The sequence below is a fragment of the Globicephala melas genome, chromosome 1 (genome assembly GCF_963455315.2).
Source record: "Globicephala melas chromosome 1, mGloMel1.2, whole genome shotgun sequence".
NCBI lineage: Eukaryota > Metazoa > Chordata > Mammalia > Artiodactyla > Delphinidae > Globicephala > Globicephala melas.
The window spans coordinates 27,327,927-27,347,433 of record NC_083314.1 but is presented as its reverse complement, the minus strand read 5'-3'; the positions used below and the strand labels follow the sequence as shown (position 1 = coordinate 27,347,433).

At 34.4% G+C, this 19,507-nt stretch overlaps 1 protein-coding gene across 4 annotated transcripts in view; it reads right to left on the bottom strand.

Annotated features, from left to right (window-relative positions):
- Positions 1 to 19,507, bottom strand: part of AKT3 (AKT serine/threonine kinase 3) — a 395,398-nt gene that overhangs the window by 233,722 nt on the left and 142,169 nt on the right. For 2 of the 4 annotated variants that reach the window (XM_060307050.1, XM_060307115.2), the window contains one exon: positions 14,656 to 14,781. The exons of 1 other annotated variant lie outside the window; for it this stretch is intronic. In XM_060307050.1, coding sequence (XP_060163033.1) covers positions 14,656 to 14,781 — 126 coding nt within the window. Of the gene's footprint in view, positions 1 to 6,192; positions 6,310 to 14,655; positions 14,782 to 19,507 lie in introns of those variants that run through there. One more of the 4 variants, XM_060307159.2, reaches the window with a different exon arrangement.

Below are 19,507 nucleotides of genomic sequence, written 5' to 3'. Positions count from 1 at the left end.
CAAAAATGTCCAAGGAAATTATTTTTTAAAAATAAAGTGTATATTTGAATACCTAAAATAAAGACCCTTCTAGTGAATTAAACTCATTGAACACAAGTTAAACTTCAGAATATTTCATTGGGCATTGAAGTTTAAAGGTATCACTACTAGAATAATCAATTTATTTTGTATCAACTTTAATTTACAACTTAAATACCTCAAGCTTCCATGTATCAATGTGACAATTTCTACTCATCTTCATAGTTGCTTATCAATGCATACCAGGGTAAACAAATAATAAATATACACATAGAGCAAGATGCACATGTATTGAATGCTGCTTTCCTTCCCTTTAAAAGACATTATTTACAAGAGTGGTCTTTGTTACTTATTCCTTAACCATTTAGCTAAGTTGTGGTTTCTACCAGTCTCCTGAAATCTTCTCATCAAATACATTTTCCTTTTTCTCATTTTCACTTCTTTGCTGCCTCTGATGCTCCTGGCTCCCTACCTGTGAGTCACTCTCCCAGGCCCCCATGACACAGACTTGCCTGATTTTACCTGCAACTCCCTGACCATTCATTAATCTTCTTTCTTAAGGATTCTTCCTTAGAACTGAGCTGCTCCCTTATGCTGAGAACTTTGTGTTATGCTTTTCTTTAATGATAATTTTATCCTTAGTAAATTTAGATATTCATTAAACAAATATTTACTGTGTGCTCATAGCATGCCTGACAACAAGCCAGGCACTGGAAATACAGCAGTGAAGAAAACAAAGTCCTTATTTTTCATAAAGCTTATATTTTACTGAGGAGATAAGTGGTCAAGCAATAAACAATTAAAACAATTTATAACATAATAGATGATAATAAGTACTATGAAGAAAAATTATGCAGGGCAACAAGTTAAAATGACAGGGAAGGTGGTACTATTTTAGAAAGACTATTTAGAAAGGGTATTCCTCAATGAAATGGGCAACCAATGCAGACATCTGTGGAAAGAGTGATCTGGGTTGAAGGAACAGTAAGAGCAAAGACCCACAGTTGGAGAGAGCTCACAGACATGTCTGAGAAATGGCAAGTCCAGTGTGACTGGAGTAAAGTAAGTTGTGGGTGTGGTAGAAGATGAGATCAAAAAGACCTTCAATGACCTGGTAAGGACTTTGGATGTCATTCTGCAGAGTCTCTCTCATGGCTCTGCCACAATTATCACCTGACGTTTGATGACTCTTAAACCTGCCCCTCTAGTGCCAGCCTTTCCATCGAGCTCCATTTCCATATGGCAAAACTGGCATCTCTCTTTTGAGGACCTATTATTCCTCATTCTCAACATATCTAAAAGGGTGTTTCTTTTAATCTTCCAAACTGAAAATTACAACGTCCACACAATGTTTCCATTCATTTTATTTCTGTATCACCTTCCTAATCATCCAAGAAACACATCCTCAGTCGTCTTGGATTCTCCTTCAACCCAGTCTGCAACATTCACTGTAACAGTTCTTTTGTAACAAACCATCCCTTCTTTTCACTGCTAACACCCAACCAGAGAATTTATTACCAAAATCTGGATCCCTGAAATGGCCTCCTGGATGGTCTCCCTTTCTCCAGCCTTCTCTTCCTGTCCAAGTTGTCCTACATACTATTAGCCTGATTAGTCTTACTCAAACTCATTTAAAAAGTTTCAACCCAGCCATAAACAGGTCTCTGCCTCTTTGTAACAGTACAAAAATACTTAATTTATAATTTAGTTTGATACACTGCAAGCCAAATGAACAGCATACATTGGGATAATCTGCTCATTCATCTCTAGCAGAATAGAAAAAAAAAATCTCATCTTTGCCAACTTAGGTCAATAGGGAAACTATGCTTTCCATTATATATTTCTCCAAAATTCACTCTTTTTCAATAAATAACTACTAAGTCTTTATTTTAGCATATTATTAGCAGCTTAACCACAACATTAAGATATTACATGCATTATTTCTCACTTAATTCTCCCAATAAAGTTCTAAAGTATTTTCATCATTTCCATTTCACAAATAGAAAAAAGAAAATGAAAGCTGTCTGATTTTTAAGTCACTTGTTCAAAATCATCAAGTCATTAAGGTTGTAAAGCTGAGTCTCTGATCCAGGCTTTCTAGCTCTAAATTCTTGGATCTTCTTAGTATGTCACATATTGTTTTAGGAATGTTAGCTGCTTATAAGAGAGAAGGAAAGGTTTATTTATTTATAACAAGCTGTATTTATATACTTCACTTTCAAGTGTTCTACAATACTAAAGTGATAGAAACAGGTGACATGCAGAGTACTGAAACAGTTTTCCCCCAAAGAAAACTGGCCAAAGTTACATTGGAAAAATGTCTTTCTGTCAATATTAGATTATTGATACAAAGCTGAGAGCACATTTGAAATATTTATTGACCAAAATGTTAAAAACCTAACATGAATTAACATGTAAGTAGAGTTATCGGAACCGTAACTTCTTCAGGTTTGTCAATCTAAGCCAACATTGTTGATTCCTTAGTCATGTAAAATAATCTAGCTATAAGAATAGAGAGCCATTAGCAGAAAAACCGTAGAAATGTAAGTTCCTAAAGGCACAGAAATCCCAAAGAATTTAGGAGGTAAGAGTAGATCTGCAAATAATACCATTTAACAAAAATATTTTAACAAAATGTCCTATTTCCATAGGACGATTGTAAAGCTCAAAGGAAACAACGCAAATGGAATAATGTTATACAGAATTATATATTTTAATTACTTTATAAGAATATCCTATAGAGACAGAAACTTTATCAGTATGCTTTTGGAAGCAATAACTGTTGCTGGTTGGATGATTCAATTAGCATGAACTATTCTGGCATGTTTCAAAAGCACTGCCATTTTAAAACATTAAAAATGTCTAAAAATGCAACCATAGTAATAGTGCACGGGTTGGGGGTGAGGGAGAAAGACAATGACAAATTGGTCCAAAAGGACACTGAGACTTCATAGTTGGAAGACCATTGTGCTGACAATTAGTAACAGGAAGCAGAGCACAAAACAAATGAATGAAAAAAGCTGAACTTGCAATGAAAGGCCTTATTATAGTGCAGAAACATTATTGTAATAAAGGGGCAATGTACTCTCCTCCATAAAACTTTCAAACAGGCACCCTTGCCTCTTTTTTCATGCTCTGCATTTCATTTTTTCATTAGCATCTGCTTGATTATGTATTATTTCCAACCCCAAAGAATGCCTCTCTATCCTTCCTAAATTCCAAGGCTTAAAGGTCCTTCCCCTGACTGTGGCCTTGAGCCTCATTTAACTTTATTCAAAATATAACAAATGCTTTAAAATAGCATAAAGATATAGGGGGAAAAACAGAAAGGCAGCGATTTAGTATATAACTGCAGTGGGATAAAAAATGTGTCCCTCAAATCTAGTTTGTTAAAAATGCAATGATAATATAATACGTACTAATATCCGATGATTCTGTCTCTAAAAATTAGTGTTTCTCCTGTGACTTCTTTGATATAATTGGAAGAAGAAGGCTGAAATCTTCCCCTACTAAATTCTCTGCATTAAGCTTCAGTTTCCTTAAATGGAAATATCCAAAAGCTCTGAAATATATTTTCATATACTAGTTGAGAATGACAAGATTTGATCTATGATGCTAACATATAATCTAGTCTAGGGACATGGAAAGCCCACACCTTCTGAACTGCCTATGCAGACCCTACAGCAGCCAGAAGCTGCTTTCAGCACCCTGAAGACCCTACAGCAGCCAGAGATGTTTTAGTTAAGCAGTGGTGTGATAAAAGCACTGGCCTTGACACCTGAAAGCTGTGGGTTTAGCTTTCAGTTCCAAAGTTTATTAGATGCATGACCACTGGCAAATTCTATGAGCCCAGTTTCCCTAGCTATAAAATAGAGATATTATGTATCCTGAAAAAATGTCAGCAGGACTAGTAATATACATATAAAGTGCATAGCACACAGGTGCTCAACAAGTGGTTATTATTATTATTACTTCTCAATAGACTGAATGTTCCAAGAAATTATTATCTGCTGCTGATAGGCAAATCATTGACTTCTAGAAGAAAAGACTTCAGAGATTCTTCATTCCAACTCCTTCTCATCACAGATGATAAAACACCAGGGTGGTGAAGTGACTGGCCCAATATTACATAATAAATTTCTATCAAATAATCAGCCACCTGGCTACCACCTCCATGCTTGTCCCTCTGCTGTAGTATAAATAAATTTCACAGTTAAATAAAATATACCTCTTGAGAACAATGACAGTCTGCTATTAACCTACTGTTAATAATACTTGACATATAACGAAGTTTTTGTGGTACTGAATATACATTACTTGAAGAGTGTCGTTATCTCTGAACCCCATTTATGATTAAATGCATTCAAGCCGGGTGTTAGTCCAGAATCCAAATCATAGTTAATTGTTCAATGTACTTGCTTTGAGACTCTAGGAAAGTTTCTTAATCTCTCTAGGTCTCAGTTTCACTATTTAGTTTGGTTTTTTTAAGGTAATATTCATTTCATGTTTTTCTTGTCATGTTCCTGTAAATAAGGCACCTCATACATAGTAGGCACTTAAAAAATGTTAGTTCTCTTCCTTTACTTCCTTAAGTCTCTGTTAATGTCATATGTATTAATTATAAGTAAGATGGGATTAAAGCAGCAAATATAATGGGCATATAATCATTTTTTAATTTACAATTTTGGGATTTTTTTTGGCTGCAACATGCAGCCTGCAGGATCTTAGTTCCTCGACCAGAGCAGTAACAGGGCAGAGTCCTAACCACTGGATCACCAGGGAATTCCCTAATTTACATTTTTTAAAAAGTAATTACATATAAAGCTCTACTTTTTAGAAAAAAGAATTAAGTTAAAAAACAAATATTAAACAAATAAGGCAGCTAGGTTTTATTTACATTTAACTTAACCAAAAATAATCTATAGAAGTAATCTGGTGATAAATGAGTATACTCAGAAATGTGTGTAAAAAGAATTATTTTTACTCTTCAGATATGGAAGGGTATCATAGAGGAAAATTCTAGGATCAGTAATAAGATAAAACAACAGTACAAGGATCCTTAGCACCAAAGGCTAGCTGAGTGTTATACATTCAGTAAAATTTTATTTGAAAAACTGAAGTATATTGACCTATTAATAATTAATTTAATATTAAAAAATTATACGAAAATCCACCACAGCTGCTTATTACACACAGGCTGCAGGTGGTTATCCTCCCACCCCACACCCAGTAATCACTCTGCATTCACACCACCTCAGCTCTCTTACACAAAATAGGTTGGATTTTGAAAAAATAAACAGATAGATGATGCGCCCCTTTCCAAGCTAAAAGCTACAGTTCAAAATATTTTTAGCTAAAAAAAGAGTATTGACTTTAAGATGATATTTTAAAATAGAATATTTATTTGCATCAGTAAGATTATTTTATATTCTACTAGAAGAGAAGATGAATAGCAATGTTACTACAGAAACTGCATGTAAAACGCCAAGTAAGCAAATAGGGGACCGAATGCCTAACTCTGACACTAAGAAAACAAAGTATCTGGTATGATTATGGCATTCTGCTAAATATTTCAAGTGCCATATTTATTCGTATCATTTATCCTTCTTTCTCCTTTGATATTTTTCACTCTATAAAGGGATAAAGAAATAACATACCATCTGGAGATTTCATTCATATCTGAGGATTTCATACCCATTTAAATTAACAATAGGAGATTCAGCTGAAGTTTCTTAGAAATAATTTTTTCAAATTATTGCTATTCCTGTTACCTGGAATATATGCCATCTTTTGAAATCTTACTATTTCTCCAAACAATCTCAGTTTTCAATGAGGCTTTTCTTGATGATCTAGTCCTTAATGACACCTCCCTTTCCTAAACTCTTACTGAATATATTAATTATAAACTTACTTCAGAACTGAACCATCAAAATACCAATCACAAAATACTAACTCCAAGGGTTTGTGGCATATTTTTGGTACTAGATTATAAATTCTTCAAATCCAAGAGCTACATCGTATGTCTGTGGATTAATGAAATGAACGCAGGCTTTAAGATTAGCATTCTGTTACACACAGGTTGAAATTCTGGCTCTGCCATTTGCCAGATAAGTGACCTAAAGCAAGTCACATAATCTCTCTCAGTCTCTTTAAAATGGAGAACATAATACTTACCTCAGAATGTTGTTGTGAAGATTAAATGAGATAACATATGTGAAAGGGCCTGGCACATAGTAACGCTCAAAGAAAGGTTGGTTTCCTTCCTTATTTCCTTCTTTTTTCCCTCAGTACCTGGTACAATGTTGAGAACACAATAAACCCTCAATAAAAACTTTCTAAATATTCATTTGAACTTAGATTTCCTAAAAATATGTTTAATTATTAATTGTGATAACTCCTATGTTTCCAAATTGTGTCACTTTAAATCATATGCACATAAGGTAAGAAATTTCAAAACAGAACAAAGCGTGTGAGGTTGTTACTTAGGATGATGAGAAAAGGAAGTAAAGAAAGGTAAAAATATTTAAAAACAATTTAATTTAAAAGTATTTAAGAAGAATTCAGTGAAAATTATTACATGTATGGTGTTCTTTACATAAGTATCTTTGGATAAGTGAGAGTTGATTGCTGACCTTAGGGGAAGTTGAATGAGGGAGGGAGGGAGAGAGGGAGGGAGGGAGGGAGGCAGAGAGAGAAGGAAGAAGATGAGAAAGGGAGGAAGGGAAAAAGAAAGGGATGAAGGAAGGGAGGAAGTAAGGTTGGTTCTGCTGGGATCTCTTTTATGTCCTCACATTAACGTAAGCTATTAACATTGATCACTCCTTGCCTGGCTTCCCCTAAAAACAATCCCCATTGCAAACTCCATCTTACAAAAATGCAATTATCTAACGGGAGAACCAAATTAATTAAAAATTTTTCCACAGTGGATGGTAACCAAAGGATCCTCTTAGAACAGTCAGAAAGATATTTGAGGATTTATTACTTTTATTAAAAAACAAAAAACTTCTGACTAAAACTTCTAATTAAAGAATTTGGTCTGCACCCAGTTCCTCTGAGGTCAATCCAAATGGTGCTGCCCTTTCAGCTGCAGTGATGTCTTCTTCGTTTTCCAGAAAGGCTACGGGCACTGTTTAGGGGTCTAGCTCATGTTGTTTAGTTATAAGGAAGACTAGCCTCTACAGACAATAGTCTTCGGCATTAAATAAAACTGAAAATTTTCCCCAAACCAAACAAGAGCTGCTGGTCTCAACTTCAACCTCGTTGTAGACAGGTTCTACTTAAAACTTGTAATGGTCTTTAAAGAAAACCCAATAGAGTAGTTTCCACCCTACTCCAATGTAACTTAGCTCGAGAGGGGAAAATGGCTGCCATTTAACTCAATTAAGAAAATATTACTGAGCATATTCTATCTTATGTTATTACTTTTATTTGTATAGCATTTATAATTTACAAAGTGTTTTCACTTATATCATCTCATTTAACCCTCACCATAATCCTGAGAAGTAGATAACCTCACGTTTAATGAGAAAAACGAAGATCAGAAAAGTTATGCCATTTGCCCAAGGTCATATAGCTAGTAAAGTAGCGGAACCAAGACTCAAACTTAGGTCTACTGACTCCAAGTCAAGTGACCTTCCAATATACCAGATCTTACAATAAATGTTATAGGAAAATTTTAAAATGAGAATACACAGTGATTGTGCTCTGGAAGTTTATCATTTCCCTTGATTCTACATAAGATCCCATAGTAAGTTATATGCTGATGAATGGGGCTCAGAAGGTAAAGACTACAACTAAATAGATTAGCTCTAGAGTAAATCAGAAAAGAGGGGTGAGCGATCATCTTTTCCTGTATTAGGGGAAATACAGGCTCTAACCAAAATCTGAGCAGGTCACCTGATTAAAATCGTGAGATTATCTAATAGGAAACTCAAATGATACACACATAAATTTATGTTTATAAAGGACATGTAACTGATTAAATCTTTCAGAGATACAGAGGGTTGTTCTCACATGTAGGAGGAGCTGGATTTGAAACTCTAAATCCATTAAAATGGTATTACACATTTTCTTTTGTGCACATTCATTGTACAATGTAGAAAAAAGGAGGAAGGAGTAGAAATTCTATTGAAAATTTTTTTCTTATCAGATTGAAGTGTGACTTGAATGAGAGGAAGGAAATATGTGACTAAATATGGCATTATACTGTTTAACATTTTCTAAAAACTATATCCTTTTAAAGTGATTTTTAAAAAAGGTTCTCTCCACTCCCAATTCTAAACTTAGTTTATGGGTTAAATTTTGCAAATATATGAATATAGTACCACCCATAAAAATGAAGGATAGGAAGAAATTTTGATTAAATTTATAGTAATTCACTTAATTTTTAAGTAAGACATTCCTTACAGTGAGATAGATGCACCTAGTGCCAGATATAACTGTCTGTTTTCCTAAAAATCTGAACCCAATTAGAGGGAAAAAAGCACCAAATCTTCAAATGATCAAATACATAATATAGTCTAAAAATCACTCAAAACAAAAGCAGGGTTAGAATTCCACATGCAATTGAACCTAATAAAATCTAGCAATTTAGGTCCCAAAAATGTATGGAACATTGAGGACTAATAGAAGAAAAAAGGAATACTTGAATATATACAGTATAAACATAAATATGAAAAAATTCATCTTCCTCTTGTGAAAATGGAGAAAATTTAAGATTCTTCTGAGCAAGATGATATTTGCAAGGGAAGATTTTTTTCTGAAGATGAATCTATCCTATGCATTGCTTCCAAATACTCCAGAGAGGAGAATACTTGAAGGCAAGAGATGTATTAAGAGACTATCAAAATAATCCGGGGGGGGGGGGAAATGATGAAGTACTGAACTAGGATGGTAGCAGTGAGACTGGAAAATAGGGAAAATAAGACAATCCGTAGCTGACTGATTGACTCATGGTAGAAAGAGAAAGAAAACTATTCATCTATGGATGAATGCCTTCTACTGTACACTATAACCATATAGGTTCTTTTTTAATCAAACAGTGATTGGACACCTAATGCTCAAAAGCCACCAATGGTTTGCTCAAAAGCCACCAATGGTTTTCAACAGGTTTCCATTAAAAATATCAAACTGGTATTCAAGATCCTTCACAACCTGATTACAATTTATCTAATCGTAACGTTTTTTTCCTCCAACAAAAACTCTCTATCCATCTAGCATATTGCCTATACTATTCACAAACAGGCTACTCCTTAATTCCAGACTTCATATTTGCTTATGTTGTTAACCTCACTGAGAAAGTCTTCCTTCTTCCAAAAATCTAAATATCACCTGTCCTTCTGGGCTCATGTTAACCTTATGTCATGTGTAAATTCTTATCTAGTCACCTTACCTTACCTTTACCTACTCTCTCAACTTCTACAGCATTTATTTTCTATAAAATTCATCTCATTTTTCCTCCCATTGCTATATGCTCTATTCAAATGTGTTCCAGAGTCAATGATAAATTCCTACAAACAAAAATTGTATTTTATACTCCTTTTAGAATCTAGTATGGTTCTAATAATCAATAAGCCCTTTAAAAGTAAGCTATTCTGATCTCTCATAATCCTTGTATACATTTATATAGCATAGGGTTATTTTAGATTTACAGGATTGCTTTTCTAGATTGCAGACTTTTCTATTACATGTTGTGTAAGACTAAGAATCAAGTCATACGCTATTTCTCTATCTCCGTGAACAACAACAATGAAAGCATTAGTAGGAATCAATTGATTTTTCTACACATTTAAAATCTCTAATATTTATTCAGAGGTAAAAATGGTTTTTGGTAGGTTAAAGTCCCATAATTCCCTTACTTTCTTTCAAAGAGAAGAAGAAAAACAGATTAGTGAGTAAACATGTCATTTCACTTTTAAAACTGGCCTACGAAGTTCAGACTGACCAATTTCTTTTTTAAAAGAGATAGAAGAAGATAGAAGAAAGGTTTCAGAGAGGAAAGGGATATTGTCAGAGTGGGCCAGTTTCTGCAACATGGAATAAGGGAGAATTCTAGTAGGCGCTCTTGGGGACACAGGTTGGCACTTCTCCCTTCCCACCACTGTGAGGAGGAAGGATTAGATCAAAAGTAGGATGAGCCTCAAGACCTGGGCAAATGTTCAAGTTCTCCATTGGGCATTTGTTCCCACTTCTGAGTTGGGCTAATAACTGTCAAAATGTCAGACCATGTCTACTAACTGGGTAGACAAGCTATTGTGCTCAATGTACCTTTGAAAATAGCTTTGCAACAATGCTTGTATGTATCCTATATTATTTTTCAGTCAAAGTGTAATGTTTCCTATGCCAAGATAAATCTCAATATATAATTAGTAACTTACCTAACCATAATTCTGATTAGAGATATAATTTCCTTGAAAAAAATATTATTTTACTTCCATTTCTATAGTATATCTAGAAGGCAATTACACATATAGTTCACATTTGCTCCACCCAAAAAAGGATAAAGGTCAAATACTGATATCCGCATTTTATAGGTGTTGGAGAGTTTACAATCCACATGCCAAAGGATATTTAGAATTTAAGAGTTGGAATCTGACCCAAAATCAGATCTCAAAGCTCTAGATAGGGAAAATGTCACAGAATAGAGGCGGGGAATTGTGGGGGGAGGCGGGCCAAGGGGCTAGCGCAGAGCGGGAGATAACACCTAAATGATGGTAGAGAGGTTTGAGTTTTAATCTTGATACTTAACTACCACTACCTAGTAGGGCAACCTTAAAAAGATCACTGAATTTTCAAAGGCTTTTTTTTTCTCATCTAAAAAAGAAGAAATCTGGACTAGATGTTTTCAGGCATTCATTCAAAAACAGTTATTAAACCCTAGTATGTAGGCACTAGGAGATATAACACTAGGCTTTTTCCCCTAAAATAACTCACAGATTAGTGGACGAGACATACACATGAACAAGACAACCAAGAAACAACGTGATAACAACAAAAGATAACGGCATTGTAAAGAGCAGAGAGGAATAATTTAGCAAGGAATGAGGATAGGGATTTAAATCTGAATTGTCTTAAAAGACGAAAAAAAAATTATTCCGGCAAGTAGAGGACAGAAGGACATTCCAATCAGACGGAACAGCAAAAACAAAGGCTCAGAGTAGGAAAGCAGCATAGTTTATATAGGGAATTATAAGCAGTTCAGTACTGCCAAAGTATAATTGGACAGCAAAAGAGAGATGAGGCAAGAGTTGAAAGCAGAGGCCAGATTGAGGAGATCTTCGTGTGATATAGAAGGAATCTGGACTTTATCCAGTAGGCAATGAAGATCCAGGGCAGGGCTTTCACAGGGAAGCAGCATAGTTAGGACTTAATTTTAGAAAGATCACTTTGACAGTCATGTGAAGGAAGAATATGAGTGGTAGAAACTACAGGCAGAGATCTATAGTTAAGAATCTATAGCAGAGATGATGAGGGCTTATTCGAGGGTGATTACAGAGAAGGACGTAAGTTAAAGAAATAAGCAAAACCAGCAGGACTAGAAATGAATTGGGAGTGGGGTGAAGATTTGAAGGAAAAAAAAAGGCATGGAAGGCAGGTTTCTGCTCAAGACAGAACTGAGGTAGTGAGACTTACAGGGGGGAAAGTTGACAAAATTATCTCCAATTCAGCTTAGGATATGTTGACTACAAAAGAATATCTAGGTAGAGATGTCTTGCAGTCAGTTGAATATAGTACCTTAATGCTCAGAGGCCTGCCCTGAAGATACATAAGTGTGGGAGCAAGCTGCATAACAGGAGTAACTGAAACCTTAATGTGAATGTGACCATCCAGGGAGAGGGTACATAGTGAGAACAGCCCTTGGCCAGAATCCAGTTAGATATCAAAATGCATGCAATAGGCAAAGGAAGAAAACCAGGAAAGAAAAGCATCCTAGAACACAATGGGAGAGATCATCCCAAAAAGGAAGTAGTAATCAGAAGTATAAAATATATCCCAGATATAAATTCAGGAAAAAAAGAACTGAAAAATGTCTACTAGTCTTAGCAATTAAGGGGTCACTGGAGAACTTACTAAAAAGTGGTTTCAATCAAGTGAGTAAGAAAGCAAGTTAGGCTGCAGTGGACTGGAAAGTAGAAACAACTAGTATAAAGACTTATCTGTTTGGAAATTTTAAATCAGAAGAAAAGGAATTTGAAACTTCATGAAGATTGGAAAGATCAATTCCAAGTCCCTTCTAGTTCTCATACTTTATATTTTTCATATGGATAAAAAACCTATTTTGGTAAAATTTCATTAACACCCACAAAGATTAATTTTTGAAGTACCATTTTTAATTATCAGGAAAAATAGGGGACTCATTGTAGCTATGAATGGAATACATGTGTATATGTAACATTTCCCAAAGTAGCTTCGAAATACCTTGTATTTCTAGTTTCTTTTTTCATATAAGAGTATCTTTTTTCATATACTAAAGTGGGCTAGGACAAAAGGGAAACTATTAGTGGAGTAACCCTCTCTGGCTCCAACTGTTCCTTCTCTTAATATCTCATGAAAACATTCTTTGTTACCCTCTGCCTGGAATATCCTTCACCTCTATTTTAATTTGCTTAATTCCTACTCACTCTTCAAGAGCCTGCTCAAACTCCCCTCAGAATCACAGAATGTTAGAGACAAAAGGGCCTTACAAATTCATTGAATCCAGATGTTCTCACTATGCTGATGAAGGGACTAAAGACCACAGCGTCTCAGAGAATGACCTGCCCAAGGTCATACTCATGGCTTTTGGTGGAGCTTAAATTTGAACTATTTCTTCAACCAGGGCCCATTTCACTACACATTATTTCCTCAGATAATTATTATTTATAAAACTTACAATTGCAATACGTCAGGCGTTAAAAATAATCAATTTAAAATAGTTTATTTAGTGTAAGATCCACATTAACACCCTTCCAAAAATTAAGGAGCCGGTCTATAACTTCACTTATTAGTTTGAGTCAACTATCCACAACTACTTGATTATACAAACAAAGATTACAGATGTCGACTAATATTAATTTCATGGATAAGTTGACTGTCAGTCACTAAATAGGTTTTCTCCTCAAGAGTGCAGCATTTATTTCAGCCTCTGCCAGTGGAAGTGTCAGAACAGATGTTGGCAGACTGTGACATACAGTATGTCTTTAAAACTTGTTGAGGTGTGAAATTTCATAAGGTCAAAGAATGCTGCATTTTGATCAGCAGATACAGGAGTTCTGTACTTTATAAATTATTTCAGACAAACCAATAATAGCATTTGCTAGTAAAATAGAAGAAACTAAGAAACCATACTGGCTTTAGGTCAGATATGATAATGTATGTTGCTTATGTTTTAAAAGCCAATTTCTATCACTTTAAAGCAAATGCTTGCACAAAAGATCTTTAGAAAGAAAATGCATTCTTAAAGTCAATACAAAGTACAAGATATTATTTCAAATGACAATAGGATTTTTAAAATAATTTTCTTCTGAAAGAAAGCCATAAATTTGGTGAAGAGAAAAAATTATTTTCTTAATTAATACACAAATACAACAGTATTCTCACTTTTTAAAACATGAAATTCCCTACGGAACAATCCACTTATATAAACAGAGAATTTATTTTTTAAGTAAGATTTCACAAACTCTTTGGTTTACTGTTTTACCTTTTTGTTTAAAAAAATTGAAAGAAAGTATCCATAAAAACAACTGGGGCTCTATATAATGATAAAATGACTTTTATAATCTTCAAGGATTTTTACTACCTTGCATTTTCTGATGTTGCTATTTATTATATTTTTAATTTATTTTTTTGCTTTAATTTTCCCTCACATCTTTTCTAAATGTGGCTAATAGATAACAACATACAGCCAAAATTAAAATTAAGAATGGTGTCTAGTTAAAGATTTTATCCCAATGGTACAAACTTTATCTCTTACGCAAGTTTGTTTTAAGTTAACATAACTTTTAAAATGCTTTACTCCTAAATTAACACAGAAAACTCCTTTCATTGATTAATCAGTAATTTGAACAATCTGAAAGCCTGGTCATGACAATTATAATCATCATCTTTCAGTTTATTTTGTGCTATGTTCAAGCAAATATACAACTTCTAAATAAGTTTAAATTACAAACATTTTTTTAGATATTTGTAAGGAAGAAAAATTTACTACAAACATAAAATCTCCCCAGAAAATAATGTCTAATGTAAATCACTTGTTTCTTATCATACAATCCATCAAAAGAGCTACAATTATGATAGGAAACTTTGATTAGAGATGCACTAAGTACTGCAACATCTTACAACGAAGTTCAGTCCAGCAACCAAGTTCAAAGGCCTTTGTTTACACTTTATAGAGAAAAACTTGAGGTATGTATTTGAGGAATTGTTTTTATCACAAAGGTCTAACTGTAAAAAATATTAAACTATTTTGCATTATATAAGACCACATATTATCGATAATCCCTATGCTAAGGAACTGAAATTCTATCCAAGCGGAAAATTTCTCTATTAAATACAAACCTAAACTTTTTCATAGGCTTTTCATATATCCCATGATATGTGACACATAAGGCCATACAAATAAATAAATACAAGGTGAATCAACAGTTATAATTAACTTACTTGCTACTGAAAAGTTGTTGAGGGGATAAGGTAAATCCACATCTTGGGGTTTCTCTTTATATCCTATGAATGAGCCATCTGTCTTCAAAAGGAAATATCTTGGCCTCCAGTTTTTTATATATTCTCCTACATGAGGAAAGCATGCATGTTAATGCTGGGGGAAAAAAGGAACAGCAGCTTTTATGTGAAAAATAAATTATGGTACAATATAAGTCCTACAACACTGGCCTCCAAAAATTTAGATAGGCAATTTTCTTTTAACTTAGTTTACAAAAGAAAATACATAAGCCTGCAATTAAGATTCAATAAAAACCCAAACATGTTTTGTTTTTAATGATTTCACACTTTGATAATTCATTTGCACCATTATTTCTTCAGAGAATCATTCAACTGAGTACACATTTTGTTCAGTTTTTCATATCAGATGGTTGTTAGAGCATATTTTCAGCCGTTTTAAAAAGCCTTGGAAAATAAATCATACACACAGTATCAAGGAATTTCAATGAAAAAACACTTATCATAAGAGGGACATGAAATAGATGTTTCTCTTCCATGTACCACAACTAATTGTGTCATTTTTTTAAAAGAAAGGGAAAAATTCTGTTTTCATTGTTAAATCTGGATCGTAACTTGTTTAAACAACATTTTATTGTTATGAATGAGAAAAAACTGTACAAATGCTGTAAACAAGTCACAGAAATGAAAGAACATGGGTTAATAGAGCTTAAAAACCATACACACACTCATGCACACAAATGTAATAACTAAGAACACATGGTAGTGCCAAGCACATAATAGTCAATAAATGTATATTTTATCAGATTTTGATATAAGCGATCACCTAGTCACCAAAATATAAATTTTTAACAACCGGATCACCATTTGCTTACTTCATACTTCTTTTAAATTTTAAGCAACAGCGGTGTTCCATGATACTCTAAGAGCTGGAAGGCTCCCTGGTCTCAATTTTCAGTTCTCTACTGGATATTTCTACCTGGCTTTTCAATCTCAAGTGCTTAATCACAGCACTACAAAAATTTGAAAGCAGTTCAGCTTCCCCTACAAATCCGTTTCTCGACACCAGTTATCGAAGCTCAAACCTAACACTTGACTGTTTCCTCTCCTTATCCTATCAGTAGGTAGGTCAATACTGCCTTCACAAGTCTCTCTCTCTCTCTCTCTCTCTCTCTCTCTCTCTCTCTCTCTCTCTCTCTCTCTCTCTCTCTCTCTCTCGTTTAGCCAACCCAAACTGCCCTAACACCTTACATCTGCCCTTCTGCTAATGCACTGTGACTGCTCTCCCATTCTACTCATCCCCCTCCTTCCATCTTATACATCTATCACCTCCAGATAATTCTAATGTCTGTTATGTACTGCTTTCATTATATCATTTTGTGCTCAAAAATATTCTGACTCCTTACTGTTTACTGTAAAGTGTCAGTTTCTTAGTATAAAATGTGAGCTCTTCCATAATCTCACCCCGAACATGTATTTCAGATGTGGAGTCATTCCTCTGAATCAGCAATTCTCCAAATTCTTATCTCAGACCTCTTTACACCCTTAAATACTTTTAATATTTAAATACACCCAACAAAGTTTGTGTATGTAGATTACATCTATAATGTTTACTGTATTAGAAACTGAAAAGAAAATTTAAATTCTTATTACTTCCTTTAATAGTAACAATAGACTCATTATATGTAACATTAATATTTTTATGAAAATAGTTTTATTTTCTAAAACAAAAAAGTTAGTGTGAAGAGCAGAACTGCTTTACATCTTTGCAAGTCTCTTTAATCTTTAGCTTAACAGAAGACAGCCAGTCTCATACCTGCTTTAACCTGTTATGGTATGTTGTTTTGATTGAAATATAGAAAAAAAAAAGTCTGGCTCAAACAGATGTGTAGCTGGAAAAGGGCAGAGTATTCAGATAGTTATGGATGTCTTTCTTTGATACTACACCAGCATTTGACAAACAGTCACTTTCTAAAAGGTTAACTGCAATGTGGAATTTGAAACCATTATCAATGAACTTTCTGTACTCTGCTATGTGAAGTCCACTGGTCTGTATTTCACACTGAATGAATCTTTTACACTCTGCATGATTTTGTAACATCACTCACTGTTCGTTTAGAAAACACTAGTCCACCAAGTTATACTGGTCTTCCAAATATTGACACAATTCATCATACGATCATATTCCTTATCACTACAAATCAAAGTAGGCAGTAGGAAGCTGTGAGGCTCATGATGGCAGATATGTTCTCCAAAATTCTACTCTTTGCTTTAAAACTCAGTTTTAACCGTCGGAAGTAAACATTGTCAGTTCTTTTTCCTTAAAGTGATACACTCCAAGTGCCCAACCTAGTGCCTGCCACTTTATCAATGCTCAATAATAACGTACTAAATGAATAAATATGTATATGAATATCTTCCCCACAAGTATATAAGCACACAAGAGGAACTTAAGGGAAAGAAAAGGAAAACCTGACACCCCTCCTCAGTTTAATTTACTTAAAAATAAATGGCCCTAATATGAATAAACACAGGCCAAATTTATAAAACCAGAATGCTAAACCCACAGTCCCCATGAAAAAATGAAACAGTTCCTTTCTTGATTGTATTTATTGTTTTATTTTTCCATTCATATTTAAGTATTCCTATATAAAATTTAAAATATAAAATGTTCTCTAATTAGTAATATATTTAGAGTTCAAATGCTATTTTAAAACAATAACAAATTTATACAGGTACAAAGTGCTATAAGTCTGATAAGCTAAATAATAATGGTTTAATAATTATACCAAAGATAAAATGAAACAAATTCATTTTGGAAATTTTAAAGAAAAAATCGGATAACACCATTTCTTCTCATGCATCATTTCTTCTTATTTTTTAAGAGTACTAAATACATTTATTTTAAAAGTGTAGGGCTTCCCTGGTGGCGCAGTGGTTGAGAGTCCGCCTGCCGATGCAGGGGACATGGGTTCGTGCCCCAGTCCGGGAGGCTCCCACATGCCGCGGAGCGGCTGGGCCTGTGAGCCATGGCCGCTGAGCCTGCACGTCCGGAGCCTGTGCTCCGCAACGGGAGAGGCCACAACAGTGAGAGGCCCGCGTACCGCAAAACAAACAAACAAAAAAAAGTGTATAATTGAAAGAAATAAAAGTTTTCATTTCTACGAACAATTTCCTGTCTGCCACTAAGTATTTACATGTGCAGATGAAAGACACAAAACATCACCACAAAATTTTATCTTTTTATTAAACAAATCTTAAGAAATTTAAAGTATTTTATGTGGTTTATAGCAGGACTTCTGGTTACCAAAAAGTTCTTAAAACTAAATTTCTTATGCATCCCTGACAGGTAATACATTATACCCAGACTGTGAGATAGTCATTTACCCAGAAGAAAAGATGGAAAGTCAAAATTTCCCTTCTTTATTAAATAAAAATAAGTATTTCTCACAAAATTTTATTACTAATTTTGAATTGATTCAGTTAATCAACAACTGTACTGTCACGCTAAGCTAATAGTGGATCTCAAACTTTCAATGAAGACTCCTGACGGTAATTTTTATTTTCTTGTCATTTTTCATCTATAGTATGAATGGACTTTCCGAGAAAGTGCTTGGATGCATTCATGTATTTACTAATTTATTCTAGGTGCTAGGAACACAGTTACAGACTCCCCCCAAAAAATGGTCTCTAACTCATAAAGCTTATGAGTATTACACAAGATTTCAGGTGCCCCCTAAAATTTGCAGAAGGGTTCTGAGTATTCCTGAAAGTGGATCCTTTTTTATAGGTTCCTATAAACATTCTTAACTAAAGCTCATATAATAGCACGATGTGTTGGCCTAATTATTCATTTTCTAGTTCCAAAAGTGGAACCAAGGCTCAAAGAAATGGGCCTTATGAGGACACAAACTCATAAGGTATTAATAAAAGAAAAAAGTGAGCTTATTGCCACCTTCCAGACCCCGTACAGAAGAAGGATAATATTCCTAGCTTAAAAGAATAAAAAAAGTTATAGCTTTTCACAACACCTTGGCAAGACACTGTGTTAACTGATGGCAAAGTAGAATTGTTCCTGCAGCCTTGGGGTTCCCAAGAAAACCGGATCTTGTCCAGCTGGTCATGGAACACTTTCTTAATTCACTCAGCTGAGGCAGTGAAAGTTCAAATAAGGCACATCTTCTCAGGCTGCTCTAAAAATATGGCCAAAAAGTCCTGGCTTTTACAGGCGCTAAGTGCCTAGAAAAAAGTTACCCTCTCTGCCACAAATCCTTTTAGATAGACTGCTAAAAGTCAACCACATTTTATTTTTTAAGCATAGCATTTACACCTAAGTTTATACCTGCTGCATTAAAACCAAGCTGCATCATATTTTTATATTTATAGCCCATAGATTTCAACTAATTTAAGAGACAGCCTGGTTATAATGGGGAGAAAGTCTTGTTAAATAAAGCAGCAGCATTTATGGGGTACCAAGGCCTCTGAAGAGACTATTCTATTGATACCCATCAATATACATTCGAAATTTGTATGCACTGTCAGCAAGCACCACAGTTACACCTGGACAAGATTTCCATCACAACTTTCTATCTACCTTAATGCGTGCTTCCAATTCTTTCATACTCCTTGGCTGGAGGCTTTATATATTTTGAAGTATGCTATTACGAACATCACAACATATAATTTCTAACAAAGTTTCTGATATTTTGGCTTCTGTAGTAGACTGAATGGTGAACCTAAAATGTATGTATACACCCTAATCCCTGGAAACTGGGAATAACACCTTACATGGCAAAAGGATTTTGAGAAGAGGAGCTTCTCAAAAGAGAAGCTTATC